Here is a 12,350-nt window from a genome sequence, read left to right as displayed (position 1 = left end):
CTGTACTCCTTTTTTGGAAATGTTGATTAGAAAATATTTATCGGAAAGAATTTCTTACATAAATGTCGAAGTTTTGATGCTCTGTCATTTGCATTTGAAAATTCATCTTATGAATATTATTTAACATCAACGATAGAAATGAAATATATCTGAAGACATGAAAGAAGCAAAGATTTAGTTTTCTGATATACTCGAGATTTTTAGCAGCGTAACATCATTTTGTTTACAATTTAATTCATTCGTTTGCATATCTATTCATTATTTCCCTAAATGTTGTTGAATAAGAGAATTTAATAAAAATAGAATGTCCTATACTTTTTTAAGAAGTCTTATTCGTAAAAGTGTATTAAAAATTGAGATTGTATCAGAAAATTCATGAAAAATGGAAACATTCAAAGAAATCTAATTTCAGATTCTGGCTCAATATTTTCAGTTTTAATTTATTTTTCGCATTTGGTATAGATATTCTGAAAAGTCCTACAACTGTTTATTCGATGCAAATTTCTTTATAAAATGAAAACTGAAAGAAAACCTATGACTCAATGCATTCGTGTTCTAAAATGAAATAAATTCACATTTATATTGACATCAAAGTAGATTATATTTGATAGAATTATTTTGATAGATCAATTTCAATTAAATTGTTGGATTAAACAATGATGAAATTTTCTATATTTTCAGGAAAATATATTATAAAGGAAAAAAAAGATCAGAAAAATGAACAGATGTTTGGGAAAACAAACTCAAAGAAGTACATTTATAATCTTGATGTGAACAGTCATTAGGCTTCTAGCTGGAGAAAAAGAAATGTTCAGACTGAAAATATCCGCATTTTGTTTCAGTTTTAAGTCAATGTTCAGTTTTTCAGTCAATATTTGTGTCTAATTTTAAAGGATTATATCTCTTATGCATTCCTATTATATAAAGTTTTTCCTTCAGAAGAAATATGGAAATATACAGGGTTTGTTTTGGAAAAATTACGCAGTTTTTTTACTGTCAAGAATAAGAAATTTGTACATGTAAGACCATATGAAGAATATATAATTACAAACTTGCAATGATTTTGCTTCTATTAATACCCAAGTAGGATTTTTTCACAAATCCGTGTTGTGTGATATACATAATTTATATTTGATGCAATATTTCTTCTAATTTATAATTCGCATTTTGAATTTTTTTTATTGTTACTTGTTTAATCGTTACTTTTGTATTTCACTTATAAAGAGATTTTTATTCTATGTAAGTTTGTGTTTCATATATAATGGATGCAAAAGTTTCTCTCTCATTTCTGTATTTTACATGTGTTCAATGACTTTTCTTCAGCTGATATTGGGTTTTAATGATGACAAAGACTTTTCACTTCATTTATATATACATTTTTTTTTAAAATTTACTCTAAGATTATTTTGCGTCTACTTTGAATAGTACTTGTACAAATTTTGGTGTCAATTCGTTATTATTTGTAACCACAAAATACACCGAATACGCCGTTTTGTATGGTCACAGCTATTATGCAGTTTTTAATCGTGTTTTATTAGTTTTTATATATATAATTGAATAAATTACTCTTAATTTATTTTTATTATGTACATATTGATACTTTCCCTTCTTTTTATACATTGTTTGTATTGTTTATATTTTTGAAATTAATCTTATATTTTTTCATAGACACTAGGCAATTCTGTTTTTATTTCTTTTCATAAATCATTTATTATATATATATATATCTTAAAAAATAGTTTACCTAAATCTTTACCAGTGGAGAACTGATGAGCCTTAGATCGATGGAAATTTGTTGTGGTATTAAGAAGTGCATTTATTAAACCAGATGTTTACAAACCATCTCAAGATTAATCAATTTTATTATTTCTTTTTCCATTTTTACTTTTTTGTATATGAAATATAGATGAATTACTGTAATCATTAAATAAAAATCTAACTAGAATTTCAAAAATTCGAAGCATTTGGGAACTCCGTATGAGATACCGAAAAATAAATTCTTAGCTTTATATCTGTATGTCTGTCTTTAACGATATAAACCGAAAACTCCTTGAGCTAAATAATTGAAATTTGCTTTATAGAAATATGAACAAATTTGTAGATATTTCTCATATTTTAAACGAAATTCATTCCTATGAACAATTTCAGTACAAGTAAACTTAATAACTACCAAATGCAAACAGCAATTAGATAAACTTGGCACATGATTTTGCATCTAAAATATATATACTTCTCGAATTTTGAATTAAATCCTTCTAACAGCTGATTATCTGTCGATCTCTACATAGTAGCTACTAAGATAGAGATCGCTTATATGTTAGTATGTAACAAAAGTAACATTGTAACAAATGGTCATAACTCATTAGTCTCAAATTAATAAAATGCGGTTATCTTGCAAGTACAAATGGTATTCAGTGATAAATTTTGCTACCAGTTTGCCGTCAAAAAGGTCTACAAAATACAATTTATTACTATAATTTCCGAAAAAATACAAGATTCGCACTAATTTTGTTTATATTTAGTTCGATTCTAATTTTTAGATTCAGTCTAATTTTATATAGAAAAAGGCTAAAACCTTTATTGGAGAGTATAAATTCCAGGGAGATCACTTTTGCTGGATTTTGTGATGGATTTTACCAAAAAACTGTCTAAATAATCGATTTAGATACCCTTTAAAGAATTTACTGCAAACCTCTTTTCATTTCTGTAGCCTTTACAAATTTATGAAACTTCATATATTGCTCAAAATTGATAATTGTAATATTTCTTTTTCATCTGAAGCTTCTACAGATTATTGACCGAATAATAAACTAATGAAAAATTCTAAACAAACGAGACGATATACGATTGGCATTGGATAGTACCATACTTTATTTCTCATGTGTTTCCCTTCTATTATTTTTATTAATGACTAAGAAAGTTAAGAATGGATTTCACAAGGAAAATAATAGGGGTGAATTGATATTATCTCACAAAAAGAGAAAACAGCATTTCTTATTCTTCCTGACATATCCTGGTTTAAATGGATGTTTTGAGTTTTCATTCATTTGCAATCTAAATGTTAAATAAAATGTCTACTATCCAAAGATATTTGAAGCGCTTTGTGTGAAAGAATACGTTATATATATATATATATATATATATATATATATATATATATATATATATATATATATATATATATATATATATATATATAATTGAAAGTGTATGATTGAAACTATAAAAAATGCATGCATTTTTTACAAAGCAATAACACTGATCTATGTAATACTCAACTACACTTACCTCTTTTCCAGCGAATAGCATCGAAGGGATAGCCCCCAAAAGGACACAAGGTCATAAACGCTTCTCCCGCGAGGGCTGTCAGATTATTAACTGTCCTAATGAAAAGTGGGCCAAATACGTTCAGCCTCTTCGAATAACTCACTGATCCCGCGTCATTGGATGCCTCGCAGGAGTAGACACCACTGTCGCTCACACTGACGGAAGTGAAGTTGACAGAACTGACAACATCGCCATTGCTCGTCTGGTAAGAACTGATGAGGACACCATGCCGTGTGGACAACGGCCATATGCCGTCCAGAGTCCAGCGTATCAGGGGTTCCGGATGTCCCGAGGCAATGCACGTAAGAGAGACATACCTTCCGGGACGGACTGTCTTCTCAGGAAAAGTTAGCTTCATCGTTGGTGACAGGTCTGAAACGATACAAATAGTGTTAAATCTAGAATATGTTTTGTTTCTTAAATAAAAATATATATTTGGAATGTTAGTATTGTATTAGTGATAATAAAAGTAACAATATTTTGATAATAAAAGCAGAAATATCAGTTTATAAATGCAATTTCAGATCCAAATAACATTAATTTGGATTTAAAAATGCCTCTAAAAGATTTTTTGATATCTATATGAATATGAAAGAACATAATTCGCAGATATTTATAAACAATAAAATATCTTCAGTATAAAATAATTAATAGATGAAGAAATATGTTAAAACGGAGCAAATAATTTGAAATGTTAAAAAATCTATATGATATTTTCATAGTAATATATATTTTTTTATAAAATTGCGATTTTGAAAATATACCACATTTCAATCGTTTCATTGATTATTTTTTTCATAAAATTTTGAAAAAATAATAAACAAGATTAGTTTAAAAATAGATTTTTAATAAAGTAATTAAAATATCTCATTTTCTAAAATGCGATAGAAATGCCGGAGAATATCTGAAAAAGAAATCTACAAATCTACTGTAATTAATCAAATTCTTTGGAAAAGCAAATAATCCATTTATCTAAAACAGAAAAAAAAAGTGAATCTATATGTATGATATATAAAACATAATATAAACTTGTTGTTTCTTGTGTCATACAAATTGCGAAATATTCAGTCAAAAGAGTATCCATAACTCCTTTTTACTTTCTCCTATACACAGTATAGAGGAAGTATTGTAATTCAACAAAAATTCGAAATCGAGATTTTGAGAAGTCTCGTCTCTTCAGAATTCCTTGAATACGAAAAATGCATTATTGGTATTGTGCCTATCTTGGAACAGACTATCTTAAAACGATTTCAGCCAGACGTCTGAAATAAGATAAAAAGATCCTCAACTATATCTGTCGACTGTATCTATCAAATTTTGAACGAAATCTATTTTTAGGAAATCTATAAATTTATCTGTTTAGCTGTTCGAGTACAAGCGAACTCTGTAATTATAAAAACTAAAGAACTCTGTCAAACAGTTAACTGACTTTGCAACTGATGTCGGTAACTTTGACTTAAAATGCAATAACTCTTAAACTCAATTACTTAAATCAAAGTAATTCAGTATTTTATCCTTAGGACTACAACTTTAGATTTAAGTCGAATTTGCTGTCAATCGTCTGGCAATATGAATTCAAAATACATATTTCCACGGAATCAGCGAAAATGCTAAATTTATGTCAAAGTTCCATATTTCATAACTCGATATCACTAATGCAATATAACATATTCGCTGATTTACCCACGATGTACAAGTTTATGGAAGAAGGAGACGGGTGGGTAACATCGCTATCAGAGAACATGCAAAAAGCTTTCGGAGAATAGAATCATATATAAACTAATTATGATAAGTTATCTATAAATGATAAAATGAAGTAGTTTCAGCAATAGTGATTCAGTTTCTGTTTCAAATTCTTTGTTTTTTATGCAATGCGTAAATTCAAAAATATATTAAAACAAAGTATTTTAAATAAGAATTTCTATACTGTTTGTTGCATCTTATGAGAAAGTTTAATACAGACTGAGAATTGCAGTTATAATTCTCTTAATATCCTGAAATCTAAATGGAATAGCTGAATATTCATCAGCAGTTTTTTGTGAGTCCTTTTTTTTTTTAACTGAAAAGTATCACATGAATTTGAGCGAATGTGAAGAATTTGTATTCCCAACTTTAAAATGTCCTTTCAGAAAAAAGAAATGGAGTATTCTAGGTTATTTTTTTTAAAAATAAGCTAATTGCTAGCATAACTAAAATTTATACTGGTCTTTAGAGATAAAGAATGATTTTTTTGACTTTAAAGCTCGATGGTGGATTAATGAGAAATGAGCATGATTAGGATAATTTTCTGAAGAATTATATATCAGAAATATCTTGCTTCATTTATACATTTTCATTACTAAACTACTACAAAATGATTTAAAATATTAATAACATTTATTTTAAATAGTCAATGAGCATCTTGATAAAACATATTGCTTGGAATATGCTATAATAGAGGTTAAAAGACAATGATACGATTGAGGTAGATACAAAAATATGTTAATTTAATGGAGTGTTATGATAAATTATAGTACAACATGTTTTCTTCTTAGCGCATCTATAGCGATGTCTGTTGGTGTCTCTAGAGAAATTACATGATTTGCCATTTATATATCCTTTTATTCAATTAAGAATGTTGCATATTGCTAGGGAGGCTAGAATGGAATGGCATTAGCTAATTTAATCTTGAAATAAATATCGAGTTGATACTGTTAGGAAATTAAACTTTAAATATATGACAGTCATTGACATGTCAAGGTTGGCATGTTTGGAATTTTTTGTTTAATTGCACATACATTGAAAAAAATGAATCCAAAAGATAATCATTTGGGCAAAAAAAAAACTCAAGTTATAAATATTTGGAAAAAATTAATTCCATGTAAGTTAGTCAGTATAATTCCTTGTTATTTATTTATCTATAAGTTTAACATTCTATAACTTTTAGAGCTTTTGTATATTAATATTGTTAATTATTGTAGCTATTTACATGTTATTAAATTTATTGCTAATTTAAAATCTTCAATTGCTTATAGATTACAGATTCCTTTTATTAATTACAAAGAAGAGAGAAAAGGATTTTCTGGCAATTTCTGAAGTCCGAATTTCTCAATGCTTTATTCCATAAATTCGAAACAACCCAATTATTACAATTAAATGCCTTAAAAATGTGTGATTAAATGAAATTAACAAAAAAATGTAAAGTCTTAACGCGTAAATAGAATTAGTGTGCAAAGGTACAAAAATTGCGTTGGGGACATTAATCAGTTTAATAAAAATAATAAATCATAAAATAGTTTAGGATATGGATGCGGAATAAATTCATTAGGAAAATGTTAATTTTTAAAAAAAGTTGCAAAGTTTTAACTATATTTTTATTTGATTTTATACTGTACGATTTATGAATTTATCTGTAGTAATCATACAAATCTTTTCTTTTCTGTAAAACTCTGAAAATTTTTGTGAGGTCTCTGAAAACTGATTACTTTCCCAAGGGAGATATTCAGTAAGCATGCTTAATTTAATCAAAAACAATGAATTCTGAATTCGGATATGTATTTTTGTTATCTCTGAATACCAAAAGTTTATTTTGTTCGATGTTCAGTATTCCAGCAGATGTGATATTGGGCTTGCTGGAGGCTCTTTTCTTCTATTTGTCTTATCTAAGATAGATTCTTTCCTTTATTCTTGGTGGTTCTTTTCTTCTTGTGAATCAAGCATTAACATCATTTCTCGAATCTAAGCAAATATATCTTGTAACATATTTTAATTTGTATTTATGATTTGTAACGTATTTTAAAGATGTTGTTACAAAGATTTACAATGTTGTTATGATAATTCAAATTGTGTAAAATCTCCTCCTTTATTCAGTTTAAATAATTTTGTTTTTTAAGCATCATCAATTTTAATCTGCCGTCATAAATGATTATTTTGACAAGTATAATGGCGGTTTCTACAATGTGTATAATTATATTGATCACATCTTTAGTATAATAATTTCTTAATAAAAAATAATACTAATATAAATAAAAGTAGGCAGTTAACTCAACACCCTTCTTTCTAATGACATCATTATGGGCTATTAGACTTAGAAATTAACGCCTTTACATTCTAATGATCCATCCATTAAATTTTTCCACCAAGTTTATGGTAAAATTATTTTTCAGACATTTCGAATTTTATATTATTTTGTTTAAAGAAAATAACCAGAAGTTCGTCATAGATTCGTTCTCTTTAACAAATTTGTTATAATAAAAATACAGTGAAAAAAGGAATGTTATATTTTTATACTCTTTAAGCTCTTCTAGTTATCAAAGGCTTTATTTAAAGGAATTTTATTTATCATGAAATTATTTCCTGTCTTTCTTCAAGGACATTTAATATGTCAAAGTTTAAATAACAATTTTATATTTTTAACAAAATTTCTTATTTTTTAAATATTAATCTCCCCATTAACATAAAAATTCTTCAGTGTGTGAAATAAAATATTATATGTTTGATATACCTGGTTTTATCGTTAAATAGCCATAAGATTACAAAACAAATGCGCAATTTTAGTTGCTGATGTTCAACAAAGTAGCAACATAGCCAGAAAGAATGTTGAACAGAAAGAAACAGCACACAGGTAGGACGGATGCATTGTATCGAACATCAGCTGTTTCTCTGCTGTTTGGATACGATATTGATTTGTTGTGATAACAAAGATATAAGCTAATTATGTCACGAAAGTGATATATAAGGCTATATTGGATACATTGGTAAATTCTTTTCGTTTTCGATGAATAATAATAATGTAACCAAATATAAGCTTGTAGATTATCAAGTTAGTATTTATACAATTATTAAATAAACTATCAATATGAAAGCAATTCTGTAAATTAAGACGATCGTGTCTACTTGTAAACCATCATAAATATCGTTGCCGTTTATAGATACATGAAAACTTGTATAGTAATATTCCATTAAATCTTTATTATATTAAAAAATTATATATATATATTTAAATCAAATACTAGCATTTCATATTGCATATTGCGTGTCACATTACTGTAATAGGCGGCATAATTTTTATTTGAATCCTCGTATAACTGAATTTTTCATTCATTTTGTGACATTATTGTTATTAAATACATGTTGACTCACATTTTTCCTTCGTAATTTAATTTTAATTATTTTAAAAGAAATGTACAGGCATGTTTAATCCGAAAGCAATTTAGCCAAATATATGCGTTTAAAAATTCAAAGCCGTATTACGGAATTAAACATAGTTACTGTAAAAATTATATTTCTGATGCTTTATGCAACAAAGTTAAGACTTGAAATAGAATGACAATATGTCATTGAAATTTCTCTAAACTGATTTATATTAATTATTGAATATAGAGGGAAATAATTTAGGCTAATATTTGTTTTCAAAGTATTTCAATGCAACTTCATACGTGATTCTGTTTTGTTGAAAGTGCAACAATCACAGCATGAAAGAAAAGAAAAATATATTCACATTTTCTGGATTTGAAATTCATTGAGAATTGTTTTAAACGATTTGATCTTTTTCTTCTTCTGGTAATCTCAATAAATATGCAAAGATTATATAAATATCTACATACAATTATACATCTAAGAAGATATTTTGTACTTATATAAGAAACTATAAATTAATTTACATTTGAAATTTCAAATTGTCTATTCTGCCATTCATTATATTTTATTATTAATTGTAAATTTTGAAATTATTTTTGAATTTATTTTTGTAAATTTTTATTGTAAATTTTAAATAATTAACTTGAATTCGAATTTTGAATTAGAAAGTTTTTGAATATTTTTATATCAACATGAAAATATGATACAGATCAATTTTTTGGTAATAAGGATTAAATATTACCATTAGTACTTTTTTATATCGCCAGCAATAGAACTAAAAGAAAAATTATTGAAATTTCACCCTGTAGTAAATGGAATTAGTAAAAAAAAAATGAAAAAAATGACGAAATTCTTATCCAAGTTTAAAGCACTTCTAGGAAATTGTTGTTACATATATAATTTTTTTCTTAAATTTATCCCCATCATTTTTACCTATTTAAATTGATTTTATATTCTCACTCATTATTTTGATTAAATCAATTTGTGAAATAGAAATTAAAATGCTCTGGCATAGTTTTTTTTTCTTTGTAATTTAACAAAAATTCCTTTTAAGAAATAATCCATAATTTTGAATTTTGTATATTTTTAATAATTTCCTGACCTAAATTTATGCAATCTACAATCGGAAATATTCCCAAGAATCTAAACATTATTTACTGTATCTTAAGCAAATAAATGCAAATTTATGATAATATTTGTTAAAATTCGCTTCCTTTAACTATTTAAACATTATTACATAGAAAAACAACAAGAAAAATCTAATTTGTCAGTTTGGATTTGACAATTCTTAAACTTAAATTCCAAGATGATGTGGAATCCTGGGAAATGTTGATATCTATATTAAGGTTCTTTCCAGATTAAAATGCCATCAATGCAGGTCAAGGTTACCGAAAAATGATGTACAGTGAGAATGTTCATATTGAAGTATTGTTTTATTTCTAAATTTAAAAGAAACTTTAATAAGTTTACTTCGCTTAGTTTTTAGATACATATATAATTTCATAAATTAATTATTATTCAAGATTCGTTCTTCAAACTCTAATTTTTTTCATATTTAGCACAGTAAAGAATTGATAGATATTTGAAGAATTATTTGACAATATGTCCATTTTTTACCGGATAATTTTATTTAATTATAGAAATTAATCATAACAAATATAATTTTATTTTCTATATTTTCAATTCTTTATACGAATTTCAGAGAAGGAATTATTTTTCCGATACATGGTGTATAATTTTACTACATAAATTAATTATTATTCAAGATTCGTGTTTGAAACTTTAATTTTCGGCATATTTTTATAGCACAGTAAAAAATCGATATATATTAGAAGAATTATTTGATAACATGCTTCTTAATATCCATTTTTTTCCAGATAAATTTTATTTAATTATAGAAATTAATCATACAAATGTAATTTTCTTTTCTATATTTTCAATTCTTCATACGAATTTCAGAGAAGGAATTATGTCTGAATAATCTGGGAGATAAAATAATTTTTAGAAATTGGGAAATCAAAAAAATAATTAAATTAATAATAAAAGAATTAGAAATTTCAAAAAATCCTTTTAAAGAAATTTCATGTAGTTTCATTTGTTTATATTTAATATAGTAAATAACTAAATTCTTAGTACTAAACTTATGAAAAAACCTAAAAGGTAAGAGAATGGTTATATTTTCGCTTAATTTGTTAATTAATCAGTCCATGCATCATTGGGAAAATATTAATCAACTCTGATAGAAAATGTTTTCCAACAACTTATTTGCTCATTGATTTAAGCTCTGAGTCCATTTTCTTATCCCTTTCCAAATATTTGTTATTTGTTGCAGGAAAAATATGTGATACATTTATCATATTTGCTAAAGTTCGTGAAGAAGAATTGTGAAGTTTTATTTAGGAAACGTTCTTCTTCGATGAATTGTGACCAAAAATGTTCATTTACTTTATTTATTTCATTCAAAATTTTATTAAAATTATAGAATCAATGCAAACATGCAATATTTATCGCTAATGAGATAAGGATTAAGATTAAATATCCTTATTGAATAATTATGGCCGAAGAAACTTCCAGCTGCAAGCTACAAAAAGCGTATTTCATTGAAAAATGTCATGTAGGTAAATGGCTACGAATATGATCATAAAATAATATATTTGAATATGCTTCTAAATGACATATATTTCCAAAATTTCTATATTCTTTTCATCATATATTAATAAACACGATACTCTTTGTAATTTTTTGCTTCAAACAGGCGATATTTTAAATGATTTTGTTCTTTGACAGGCCATATAGTATATATAATTTGAAATTATATTGTGACTGCAGGTAGATTTTTCAGTATGCCATTTGGAAATTTCTTCTACTACATTCCTTTAAAATTTGGTATCTATCTGAAAATTTGATAATGTTTTTGATTTTTTCTTGTAAATAGTACACAATTCATAATACAAATTAGATAGCAACACCTTACATAAATTATTACTTGATACTTTCCTCTTAACGTCACAATAATTTATTAAAACTTTATAATCTAGTTTCTATGAAGGCATTCCATGATGGCAACATCTTTATGAAATATATTGGATGTGTTTTTTCTACAATTAAAATCTTGTTGCGGAAATAAAATATTTCTGCATATATTATTTATTTAGTTGCAGCCTTTAGTAAATATTACCCAGTCAGAATTCAAAAGTGACGATACAGTTGAGAAGAAATTTGTATAAAATAATACTATCTCAAAGGTATTTGAAAATACAAATTTGTTACTCAATGGCTTTCTCTTGGCTTTCAATTTGTAAATTGAAGTTGCATTCTATAAGTAAGCAGCATTATTCTATATTTGTACAAAACAGACAAATACAATTATTTATTCTTTAATTCTTTGCATTAATATGTATCCAGTGTTTCTGAGAACATTTCACTTTCCAAACCTTCTTATCAACAAGGAGCACATATTTTAGCCTTTTTGTAATTTAAAGTTTTTACAGAAAGTCTTTTAATGGTCTCTTAATTTCAGGAGAGTCGTCCTTTCTTTCAACGGACAACATCTTTTCCTATAAATCTCGATGGATTCCGGAAGCAAACTGAATAAGGGACACAAAAATATCTTCAACAGAAACAATATTAGTGCTAGTATTACAATGAAATTCATAATTGTCTTTATCAATTTTATTACAGGTATTATAAAACAGATAATAACAGGTATTATAAAAAGTAATTCGGATAGATTTCACTTGTGTGAAAATTATCCGTTACTTAGTAACGTTATTAAATAACTTTAGGGTAACTCACTAGAGAGAGAGAGAAAGAGAAAGCGATCCCGTTACAATGATGAGTGTGTGCGAAGAATTCACTAAACGTGCAAGAAATTAAATAAGGAATGCAAGTAAATTGGTCGTTAG

General features: G+C 26.2%; 1 protein-coding gene across 1 annotated transcript in view; it reads right to left on the bottom strand.

The window, feature by feature from the left end:
- The window catches only part of LOC129980683 (cell adhesion molecule Dscam2-like), a 550,882-nt gene that overhangs the window by 280,804 nt on the left and 257,728 nt on the right, over positions 1-12,350 (bottom strand). The window contains exon 7 of the mRNA XM_056091064.1: positions 3,289-3,699. Coding sequence (XP_055947039.1) covers positions 3,289-3,699 — 411 coding nt within the window. The remainder of the gene's footprint in view (positions 1-3,288; positions 3,700-12,350) is intronic.

This window comes from Argiope bruennichi, chromosome 8 (genome assembly GCF_947563725.1).
Source record: "Argiope bruennichi chromosome 8, qqArgBrue1.1, whole genome shotgun sequence".
Taxonomy (NCBI): Eukaryota; Metazoa; Arthropoda; class Arachnida; order Araneae; family Araneidae; genus Argiope; species Argiope bruennichi.
This window is presented reverse-complemented; position numbering and strand designations above follow the sequence as displayed.